At 38.3% G+C, this 12,536-nt stretch overlaps 2 protein-coding genes across 3 annotated transcripts in view; one reads left to right on the forward strand and one right to left on the reverse strand.

Annotated features, from left to right (window-relative positions):
• The window catches only part of PEAK1 (pseudopodium enriched atypical kinase 1), a 300,449-nt gene that overhangs the window by 78,157 nt on the left and 209,756 nt on the right, over positions 1 to 12,536 (reverse strand). The window lies entirely within an intron of this gene.
• On the forward strand, positions 10,293 to 10,762 carry LOC104670086 (40S ribosomal protein S26). Its single transcript, XM_010373268.2, has one exon. It carries the CDS (start codon positions 10,330 to 10,332, stop codon positions 10,675 to 10,677), a length of 348 nt encoding a protein of 115 aa, XP_010371570.1. The 5' UTR covers positions 10,293 to 10,329; the 3' UTR covers positions 10,678 to 10,762.

The raw sequence follows: 12,536 nt of genomic DNA on the forward strand, positions 1-12,536 counted from the left end.
CTCTTCTCTATGGATATAGTTAGTTATCTGGCAAGACTACCTATTCCGGATACAGGTGAAAACCAGACAAAGTAGGAAAGCACCTTTTATAGTTTCATTTATAGACTCATTTTATACACAAATTTAATTTGATCAGCTTAAATTAGTTTTATTGATCTTGTTTGTACAGAAATAAAGGTGAATGCTCTACTTATAATTTAATGAATTATAGCTGTCTCTCTCAGGCTGCCTTATTTGTATATACCCTATCCACTTTACTAGGAACCAAATGAGACTCTAATGTTAATTTGTTTGAGTGGAGATATGTGTCGACCGCTCTTTTAAAAAAGGTACCCAAACGTCCTTTCCGCAATTATCCTTTTAAAAAGACTCTATGCCAGGCGTGGTGGCTCACGCCTGTAATCCCAGAACTTTGGGAGGCCGAGGCAGGTGGATCACTTGAGGTCAGGAGTTTGAGACCAGCCTGGTCAACATGGCGAAACCCCGTTACTACTAAAAATACAAAAATTAGTTGTGCATAGTGGTGCGCGCCTTGTAATTCCAGCTACTTGGGAAGCTGAAGTGGGAGAATTACTTGAACCTGGGAGGCAGAGGTTGCACACTGAGCAGAGATTGCACCACTGCACTCCAGCATCTCAAAATAAAATAAAATAAAATAAAATGACTCTCTCACCATCTCTTCTGTGATCTTGTCTATTCTCAAATATTTAAGGGTGGAATAACTTTCCAGAGTTTGCCATATAACATATACTTTATAACCTATATTCCAGAATTATACCTCTTGCTCCTGTTGTCTGAAGCTCCAGACTTTGGCTGCCTACTAGACCTTTCCAAACTCAACTAATTACATCTTTCCTCCAAAACACAGTATGCTCAACCTTTTTCTAGGTACCATAACAGTGAATGGTATCAAAACATTGGCAGACATTCAGACTGGTTCAACTTTAGACTTCTCCTGGTCCTTCTCATGCTATATCCAATCAATTGCCAGGTTTTATCTTTCCTAATCTGTCCTCTCCCTTTGATCCATCTAGCTATAACTTGAGTCCTAGATTTTCAATGCTCTTTGTCTGAAATACTGAGATAGTATATTTTGTATCCTAATTCCTCTAAAATACAGCTCCTTACTACTTTAACTCTTCACAAAGCCATTAATTGTTCTAAGTTGCCTATATAATACATTTAAACTCCTTAGAATAAAATATAATGCTTTTTGTGATCTGCTACTGACTTACCATTTTTTAAAGCAGTCATTATCTCCTCCATGTCCACTCATATAACAATTGTTCAAAATCCTATAGATCTTTTGATTCTCCAGTCAAATTTTAATTCCCCTGTGAAGTCTCACATCTTCCTCTTAGAATTAACTGCTCCCTTCCCCAAATTCCTATCATATGGCATTTGCATACCTTACCCCACCCCCTGACCCCCACAAGTCTTAGCTCCTTGAATGCAGAAGATATATCTTATTCAGTCTTGGCACTGTATGTTTCTTGAACAGATAAATAAACGATGCTCTGCTATCTGGTTTCATAGACCAAAATAACTTAGAAGGAGACAGCAGCATTCAGACAGAAGTGGCAAGTGACAACTACCTGACAGCAAAGGGAGAGAAAGAAAAATACAAGAACCAAACTTAAGAACTGAAAAAGCGGCCGGGCGCGATGGCTCAAGCCTGTAATCCCAGCATTTTGGGAGGCCGAGACGGGCGGATCACGAGGTCAGGAGATCGAGACCATCCTGGCTAATACGGTGAAACCCTGTCTCTACTTAAAAATACAAAAAAAAAAAAACTAGCCGGGCGAGGTGTCGGGCGCCTGTAGTCCCAGCTACTCGGGAGGCTGAGGCAGGAGAATGGCGTAAACCCGGGAGGCGGAGCTTGCAGTGAGCTGAGATTTGGCCACCGCACTCCAGCCTGGGTGGCAGAGCGAGACTCCGTCTCAAAAAAAAAAAAAAAAAAAAAAGAACTGAAAAAGCTTTTCCATGTGGGCAAATAGCCCTATATCCCTTAAGGGCATCACCATATTTTAGAATAGCACTGTAATTGATGTTGACACCAATTAGAGTAAGATAGCAAGAAAATGTTAAATTAAGTTCAGTGTTCTGTGTTTAAGAAGGGAAGAAAACGGTAATACCATTCAGGACATAGGCATGGGCAAGGACTTCATGTCTAAAACACCAAAAGCAACGGCAACAAAAGCCAAAATTGACAAATGGGATCTAATTAAACTAAAGAGCTTCTGCACAGCAAAAGAAACTACCATCAGAGTGAACAGGCAACCTACAGAATGGGAGAAAATTTTTGCAATCTACTCATCTGACAAAGGGCTAATATCCAGAACCTACAAAGAACTCAAACAAATTTACAAGAAAAAAACAACCCCATAAAAAAGTGGGCAAAGGATTTGAATAGACATTTCTCAAAAGAAGACATTCATACAGCCAACAGGCACATGAAAAAATGCTCATCATCACTGGCCATCAGAGAAATGCAAATCAAAACCACAATGAGATACCATCTCACACCAGTTAGAATGGCAATCATTAAAAAGTCAGGAAACAACAGGTGCTGGAAAGGATGTGGAGAAATAGGAACACTTTTACACTGTTGGTGGGATTGTAAACTAGTTCAACCATTATGGAAAACAGTATGGCGATTCCTCAAGGATCTAGACCTACATGTACCATATGACCCAGCCATCCCATTACTGGGTATATACCCAAAGGATTACAAATCATGCTGCTATAAAGACACATGCACACGTATGTTTATTGCGGCACTATTCACAATAGCAAAGACTTGGAATCAACCCAAATGTCCATCAGTGACAGACTGGATTAAGAAAATGTGGCACATATACACCATGGAATACTATGCAGCCATAAAAAAGGATGAGTTTGAGTCCTTTGTAGGGACATGGATGCAGCTGGAAACCATCATTCTCAGCAAACTATCGCAAGAACAGAAAACGAAACACCGCATGTTCTCACTCATAGGTGGGAACTGAACAATGAGATCACTTGGACTCGGGAAAGGGAACATCACACACCGGGGCCTATCACAGGGAGGGGGGAGGGGGGAGGGATTGCATTGGGAGTTATACCTGATGTAAATGACGAGTTGATGGTTGCTGACGAGTTGATGGGAGCAGCACACCAACATGGCACAAGTATACATATGTAACAAACCTGCATGTTATGCACATGTACCCTAGAACTTAAAGTATAATAAAAAAAAAAAGAAGGGAAGAAAACAACTAAAATGTGAAATGTATTTTGGAAAGATTTTCATACAACTTATTTTATTTACTATTAAGTTTATTTAATTATAAAATAATTACTCTTTACAGAAAACTATAAAAATAAAGACAGAGGGAAAAAAAGCACCCTAAATCTTAGTATGTATTTAAAAAACATTTTAAGTCACATAAGTACCAAATGATTATTCAAACTAAAAATATTTTAATGCTTAAGAGTTCAAACCCACAGTTATTCAGAAATTTTGGCTAACTAGAATTCATTCTTTCAAAGGAACATAGAGAGCTAAAATTTTACTGTATCATTAAAGTTATTAACCCAACTCTTCTGTCTTAACCAGTGACTGGAAAATGATGAGGTGGGGAAGAGATGAGGAAGTGGGGAACAATAATAAAAGATAAAACATAGAAGTTGAGAGAAAAAGAAAGGAACTCAAAATAAATAAAAGGTAGGAGGACAATCGAGTGAGAGGAAGAATAGAAAAACAGAGAAAGCATAATATCTGAGCAGACACGTTCAGAAAAAGGACAGCTCTTCTTTCATTTTCCCCTCTCTTGACTTCTTTTGTTCTAATTGACTTCAGGCTGATGTGTGTAACCTTAGATGCATGCTGAATTCCAATGAAGTCCTCCTACATGTATACTTTATACCAAAACAATTTGGTTAAAAGGATTTTAATTGGTGTGCACCATTCCCTGCAATTTCAACATTTTAAAAATGAATAGTCTCACTAAGTACCAGATGGTGACACGTACTAATTAATCAGGCCTATTCAATGAATGAGCATATTAAAATGAATGCACCTATTAGACATGTGTTGCCGACGCTCCATCCTGAGGAAGTCTCCCCTCGAATGAGTGCCCACGGAAGGTGCAGATTTACTGTGCAATACTCAAAAGTGTCTCCTGCAATTATTTGCAGTAGCAGTGCCATCACTCTTGTGTCTCCCTCCAGATCACTCGATATTTCATGCTAAGCAGCTGGTGAGTCTTGCTATCCCTATATAATCTGTTTAACCTCTGTAAGCAAGAGCCAGCTAAATATTGGGTCTACAGCGTTTCTACTAAAGAGAAGGTCTTACAAACTCATCAAGGTCATTTGTTAAATGGACAATGGGTGAGGGACAGATCAAATGAGGCTCTTGATCCAACTCTCTTCCTCCTCAATTTGTCTGTCAGTCAGTGAAAGCCTGAGCACTGCTAGCTGAAAGAATAAAACAGTGCAAATGGCAATCCTGCATGACAGGCTGCCATGCTCTGATTTTCCTGAAATGTTGTTAGCATTGGAGAGAAAGGTATATAATAACCTACTGGTAGGTCTCAAAATCCTACTAGGTACTCTTTTTTGAATGTGACAGAAATCTTAGAAGTCATTAGTTTTCTTAGCTCCTCATACTCATCACTCTTCTATTTTATACTATCTTGGATCACCATAATTTCAAATGCATTCTAATAGTAGGAAATTCCACAAATCTCTCTAAATTTACTGAGAAACACTGGTTTCTTATTTGTTGAAGGCACTGAAAACTGAGCAGCTGATTAGGTAGGGAGACAGCAAGGCATACATAAAACATGGACTTTGGAGAAAAAAGGGGTGTTGTGAGACATGCATGTTATCTGGTACACAGCAAGCACTAACAAATTAACGTTAGAGTTCTCCCCCAGATAACAGCAAATGGTAGGAAAAATAATCAACTTGGTGGGCAGCATCACTGAATAACAGCCTAAATATGATTACTTTTAGAGAAACTGAGAAGTTATAATAGAAAATGTGATTTTTTGGTATACTTTAGAAATTAAAGACAATATACTTTAACCTTCTAAGACAGCTTAATTAATTAATTAACTAATTTACAGACAGGGTCTCACTCTGTCACCCAGGTTGTAGTGCAATGGTGCGATCACGGCTCACTGAAGCCTCGACTTCCCCAGGGTCAGGTGATCCTCTCACCTCAGCCTCCTGAGTAGCTGGGACTACAGGTGTCCGCCCCATGCCTGGCTATTTTTTTTTTTTTTTTTTTTTTGTAGAGACAGGGTTTTGTCACATTTCCCAGGCTGGTCTCAACCCCTGGGCTCAAGTGATCCACCTGCCTTGGCCTCCCATAGTGCTGGGATTACAGGCATAAGCCACCACGCCCAGACTAAAACAACTTGGAAGACAGAATTTTGAGACATTTGTGCTTGTTTCTGATGCATGGCAATAGATATTGCTTAAAATTAGAATATCACCCAAAAGAAAGCTTAGGGAAGGGTAGCCAATGACAGAAACAGCAAAATTTTTAGTTACCAGAAAAGCCTTCATGACAAAGGCGATTTTATTACTTTCCTTGGGATCTTGCCTAAAAACAAGAGGTGAAATTTAGATAATATTCAAACAGAATTTAATTAATTTGGACATAATTGAAAGTCCAAAATAGCAAGAACATATTCATCAAGAGGTTTCTATGCAATGATTAAATAATCTTTTGAAAGTTTCTGTTACTTTGGTCTAATAATTTTTGGTAGATTTCTGTTACTTTTAAATTTTTGGTTCTACTTTTACTTTTTTTCTACCTTAAATAATATTTTGATACAGTATCTAGCATAGAAATAGGTCTTTATAGGAGTCTTGTGTTCTGAAATAAGATAAAACCCAAGAAAACAAGACATCAAAACCAAGCGTAACTCCTAACCCAAACATTCAAAAGAAAACATGTAGGGAACTAAGAACTCTGACTAACTGAAAGGAAAGTAATGATTTATAATAATCTAAGTAGATCAAGACAATTTTCAGACTACAGTTGGCCCTTGAACAACATGGGTTTGAAGTGTGCAGTTTAACTTACATATGGATTTTTTCAATAAATATATTGGAGAATTTTATGATTTGTGACAATTTGATAAAACTCACAGACAAACCATGTAACCTAGAAATATTTAAAAAGTTATGAAAAAGTCAGCTATGTCATGAATACATAAAATATATGTAGATAGTATATTTTATCATTTACTATCATAGAGTATATACAAATCTATTATAAAAAGTTAAAATTTATCAAAACTTAAATATGAGAAATGTAAACAAATGTAAAGACATACTATTAAATCATAACTGTGTAAGTATATGAATAACTGCATACTATAATACATACTATACTATTGTAATAACTTTTGTAGCCACCTCCTATTGCTACTGAGGTAGCTCAAGTATTGTGTCGCCTTAAAAGGCCATGTGATGCTAATCATCTCCACATGACCAGTTCATCTCTCCAGTAAATTATATATTGTAGTAAAAAGTGATCTCTTGAGGTTCTTGTGTATTTATCATATCATGTTTGTTTTTAGTGCAATGCTGTAAACCTTAAATAACACCATGGGACCCATATGAAAAGCCACCAGTGATGCTGGAGGTGCTTCCAAGAAGCAGAGAAAAGTCATGACACTTTAAGAAAAAGTTGAATTACTTACTATGTACTGTAGATTGAGGTCTGTAGCTCTAACTGCCCACCACTGCAAGATAAATGAATCTAGTCTAAGGACCAGTATAAAAAAAAAGAAAATGAAGTTCATGAGCCATCAATGCAGCAATGCTAGCAGGCATGAAAATCTTGCACTTTTTGAGAAATACCTTTTTGTATCATATTGAAAACAGTATTTATGTGGGTGCAGGATTGCTATAAGAAAGGTATACCTATAGAATACAATATTATTCAAGAAAAAGTGAGGTCACTATATGACAACTTAAAGCAAAGGGAAGGTGAAGGAGCTAGAGAATTTAATGTCAGCAAAGGATGGTTTGATAATTCTAGAAAAAGATTTGGTTTAAAAAATGTCAAGATAACAGGAGAAGCAGCTTCTGCCAACCAAGAGGCAGCAGATAAATTCCTAGATGCTATTAAGAAAATCCTTGAGGAAGGATATCTGCCTTAGCAGGCTTTTAGTGCAAATGAAAGTGCCCTACTCTGGTGGCAGGGGGCAGTGGGGAGAAGCCATAAAGGACATTTATTTCATCTATTTGTATGGAAGAGAAGTAAGCACCAGGATTTAAGGCAGGAAAGGATAGGCTAACTTGACTGTTTTGCACAAATGTGGTCAGATTTATGATTGGGACTATCCCTATCTATAAAGCTACTTATCCCCAAGTCTTGAAGAGAAATGATAAACCCCAGCTGCTACTCTTGTTTGTACAGCAAGAAGGTCCGAACGAAAGCCTTTTTCTGGATTGGTTCCATCAATGCTTTGTTCCTGAAGTCAGAAAGTACTTTGCCAGTAAGAGACTGTCATTTAAAGTTCATTTGGTATTAGACAACGTCCCTGGCCACCCAGAATACCATAAGTTCGACACTGTAGATATCAAAGTGGTCTACTCGCCATCAAACACAATGTCTCTAATTCAGCCTCTATATCAGGGGGTCATAGGACCTTTAAGGCTTATCATACAAAGTACCATGTGGAAAGGACTGCCAACGTTGCGAAAGAGAACTCTGATAAGAGAACACCGTGAAAGTCTGGAAGGATTAAACTGTCGAAGATGACATCGTTGTTACAGAAAAAGTTGTGAAAGTCATCAAGCCCAAAACAATAAATTCCTCTGGAAAACTCTGTGTCCACATGTTGTACGTGACTTCACAGGATTTATAACAGAGTTAATTGAAGAAATCATGAAAGAGACTGTGGATATGGCAAAAATGGTGTGGGGTATGTGTGTGTAAAAGATGTCAAGATATGGCTCTTAGCGACATTGAAGAACTAATATACCTCACATCAGAAGAATTTATGGATTTGGAGATGACTGCTTCCAAACCAGCGCCAGACAATGAACATGAAGATGTAGAAGAAGCAGTGTCAGAAAACAGACTAAGGTTAGATAATCTAGTAGAAGGATTCTGACAATTCAAGACTGCTTTTGACTTCTTTTACAACATGAACCCTGCTCTATGATACAGGCACTAAACTAAAGCAAACAATGGAAGAAAGATTGGTACTGTATAGAAACATTTTTAGAGAAATAAAAATAGCAAAAAATTCAGACAAATTACAACATATTTCCATAAAGTTACATCAAGTGGGCCTGTCTTTCCTGCCTGTTTCCACCTGCTCAGCCTCTTCTGCTTCTGCCATCCTTGAGATAGCAAAACCAACCAATCCTTCTTCTTCCTCCTCCTCCTCAGACTACTCAACATGAAGACAAATAAGATGAAGGCCTTTATGATACTTTCACTTAATGAATAGTAAATATATTCTCTTCCTTATGATTTTCTTAATAGCATTTTTCTCTAGTTTACTTTCTTGTAAGAATATAGTATATCATACATATAGAATACAAAATAAGGGTTAATCAACTGTTTATGTTATTGGTAAGGCTTATGGTCAACAGTGGTCAGGTTTTGGGGGAGTCAAAAGTTATATGCAGATTTTTGACTGTTGCAGGGGGTCAGCATCCCAACCCCTACATTGTTCAAGGGTCAATTGTATATTCTAAAATTCACTACTCAATGTATGGTCTGTAGCCCCAAACCTACTGAATCAGAATCTACATTTTTACAAGATGCCCAGGTACTTTATAAACATATTAAAGTTTAAGAAGCACTCTACTGAAAAACAGCAAGTTTTATCAAACTGTGAATATAGCATAGTAGCTTCACACTGTACAATTTAAAAGTCCCCTCAATTTGAAAACCATATTCAATATCTAAATGGCTTTTATTTATTTTGAAAATCTACTATTTCAGAACTACTGACAACAAAATTAGAGGAGGAGATAAACTGAATAAAGGGCATATTCAATAGAAAGTTTAATGTTACCAGGTGATTGTTTCATGTTTGAAAGATCTTCCATTAGGGTCAAATGTGCTTCATGTCATTCTGCTTGGCAGTGAAATGGTTACATTTCTTCTTTCTTTCTATACTTTTCCTTCTAACCAATTTTAGATAGTTACTACATATAGACTCATACTTTACCGTAACTTACCTCTGGAGTAAAACGTATTATTTAAAACATTTCTTCATATACTTATACTGTGATGTGACCTCTTTATCAACTATGTAGATGCTACCAAATGTTTTAGCATTTCTCCTCAGATTTACATGTCATACACTAAATGTATCAAGTTGAGTTCAAGCAACTCAAGATTACTGTTACTGATTTCAGGGAACAGATTCCTAAAAAGGGGTTTTACCACTCAATGTCTTTCCAACTTTAACACATATACCAGCCTTTGGTTTTACTGTATAAATTGATAAGCCTTTGTGTCTTTTTTTTTTTTTTTGAGATGGAGTCTCGCTCTGTCGCCCAGGCTGGAGTGCAGTGGCGTGATCTCAGCTCACTGCAAGGTCTACCTCCCGGGTTCACGCCATTCTCCTGCCTCAGCCTCCCGAGTAGATGGGACTACAGGCGCCCGCCACCACGCCTGGCTATATTTTTGTATTTTTAGTAGAGGTGGGGTTTCACCATGTTAGCCAGGATGGTCTTGATCTCCTGACCTCGTGATCCATCTGCCTCAGCCTCCCAAAGTGCTGGGATTACCAGCATGAGCCACCACGCCCAGTCCAAACCTTTGTGTCTTAATGCCATATTTTCCTATTTCCAAACATCACAGTTTTCTCATAAAGAAATGATCATTTCTGCCTCCCTTTGATTAGTCGAAGGCTCTTTCTAGTGTTGATATACTAGATATACTGCTTGAAGTTCTAGCATATTCCAAATATTGACTTTTCATCATTTTGGTATATCATATTGGAAAAGCTAATTCAGTCTGTTTTTATGTTAATATGTTCATGGCCACATTCCAATGAATGCCAGGCACCTTGGAATATAGCCTGTCACTTAGCTAGGGCCATAAATGACTAATTCAGCATTGTATCTTAAAGACAGAAGCAGAAGTAGAATCTCTAACCCTGTGTTAGATGTCATACTTAGATCACACTGGCTTGCTCTGTGCATCTGATTCATCTGCTTTTTGTCAAACTTGGTATTCATTTTAGACTCCAATATTGTTCCAAATCAGGCTAAGCTTTAATATTAATGCAGTCTTCTAGTTAAAGCTGCGTGTAATCTAAGACTGGGTGCTGCTCTTTGGTCCGTAAGTCCAAAATGACAAAGAAAAGAAGGAACAACGGTCGTGCCAAAAAGGGCCGCGGCCATGTGCAGCCTATTCGCTGCACTAACTGTGCCCGATGCGTGCCCAAGGACAAGGCCATTAAGAAATTCGTCATTCGAAACATAGTGGAGGCCGCAGCGGTCAGGGACATTTCTGAAGCGAGCGTCTTTGATGCCTATGTGCTTCCCAAGCTGTATGTGAAGCTACATTACTGTGTGAGTTGTGCAATTCACAGCAAAGTAGTCAGGAATCGATCTCGTGAAGCCCGCAAGGACCGAACACCCCCTCCCCGATTTAGACCTGCGGGTGCTGCCCCACGTCCCCCACCAAAGCCCATGTAAGGAGCTGAGTCCTTAAGACTGAGACAGACTATTCTCTGGAGAAAAATAAAATGGAAATTGTACTTAAAAAAAAAAAAAAAAAAAAGACTGGGTGCTGTGCCCTTTTTCATGCAGTTTCACATTTAGCTATTTATAACCTCTATGTTCAAGAAGCATCATGTTTTCTGCCTGGATTTGTGGGGTATTGCTCAATTGTGCACCTTGGAATTTAGCAATAGATTATTTCTCAGATCCTTGAACAACATGGGTTAGGAGTGCCGACCCCTCATGTAATAAAAAATCTGCATGTAACTTTTGACTCCCACAGAACCTAACTACTAATAGCCTGCTGCTGACCAGAAGCCTTACTCATAACATAAACAGTTGATTAACACATATTTTGTACATTGTATGTACTATATACTACATTTTTACAAAAAAGTAAACTAGATAAAGGAAAATATTATTAAGAAAATCATCTTTGGAGCTGGGTGTGGTGACTCACACCTGTAATCCCAGCACTTTGGGAGGACAAGGCAGGCGGATCACGAGGTTAGGAGATAGAGACCATACTGGCTAACACGGTGAAACCCCGTCACTACTAAAAATATGAAAAAAAATAGCTGGGCATGGTGGCGGGCGCCTGTAGTCCCAGCTACTCGGGAGGCTCAGGCAGGAGAAGGAGAATGGTATGAACCCAGGAGGCGGAGCTTGTAGTGAGCCGAGATTGTGCCACTGCACTCCAGCCTAGGTGACAGAGAGAGACTCCATCTCAAAACAAAACAAAACAAAACAAAACAAAACCAAAAACGAAAAAAGAAAATCATCTTTGGGAGGCCGAGGTGGGCAGACTGCTTGAGCTCAGGAGTTTAAGAGCAGCCTGGGCAACATGGCAAAACCCTGCCTCTACCAAAAATATAAAAATTAGCTGGGTGTGGTGGCGTGCACCTGCAGTCCCAGCTACTTGGTAGGCTGAGATGGGAGGATGGCTTGAGCCCAAAAGAGGCAGAGGGTGCAGTGAGCTATGATCATACCACTGCACTCCAGCCTGGGCAACAGAGCCAGACCCTGTCTTGGAAAAAAAAGAAAAAGAAAATCATAAAAGAAAATGTATTTATGCATTAAGTGAAAGTGGATCATTGTAAGGGTCTTCATCTTCATTGTCTTAATGTTGAGTAGGCTGAGGAAGAGGAAGAAGAGTAGGGGTTGGTTTTGCTGTCTGAAGAGTGGCAGAGGCAGAAGAGGAGGTGGAATGGGAGACAAGAGAGGCAGGCACTCTCACCGTAACTTTTATTGAAAAAAATCTGCATGTAAGTGGACCCACGCAGTTCAAACCAGTATTGTTCAATAGTCAATAAAACACAGAGATGATAAAAATCTGGGAAACAGTAATTGTAAAAATTTAAAAATTATTTATATTATTGCTTGAATAAGTAGGCAAAGCAGAATACAATGATGAAGTTTTATTCTTGTGTTTTAAAATCAAGAGCACAACCAGAAGAATAAACACAATTTTGATGAAGAGCAAAATTGGAGGACTGACATTACCCAACTTCAAGACATACTATAAAGCTACAGTAATCAAGACAGTGTGATACTGGCAAAAGAACAGACAAATAGATCAATGGGACAGAACAGATAGCCCAGAAACAGATCCATACAAATACAGTCAATTCATCTCTGACAAAGGAAATTCAGTGGAGAAAGCATAGCCTTTTTCACAAATGGCACTGAAACAACTGGACATCCAAATAAAAAAAAAATCTCAACACAGATACTATATCCTTCACAGAAATTAACTCCCAATGAATCAATGGCCTCAATGTAAAACATAAAACAATAAAACTCCTACATGATAACATAGAAGAAAATCTAGACAA

Source organism: Rhinopithecus roxellana, chromosome 5, assembly GCF_007565055.1.
Source record: "Rhinopithecus roxellana isolate Shanxi Qingling chromosome 5, ASM756505v1, whole genome shotgun sequence".
Classification (NCBI taxonomy): Eukaryota; Metazoa; Chordata; class Mammalia; order Primates; family Cercopithecidae; genus Rhinopithecus; species Rhinopithecus roxellana.

What these genes read in the sequence shown, in the direction of transcription:
- LOC104670086 (XM_010373268.2), top strand. Translation starts at nt 10,330, where the DNA reads ATGACAAAGAAAAGAAGGAACAACGGTCGTGCCAAAAAGGGCCGCGGC.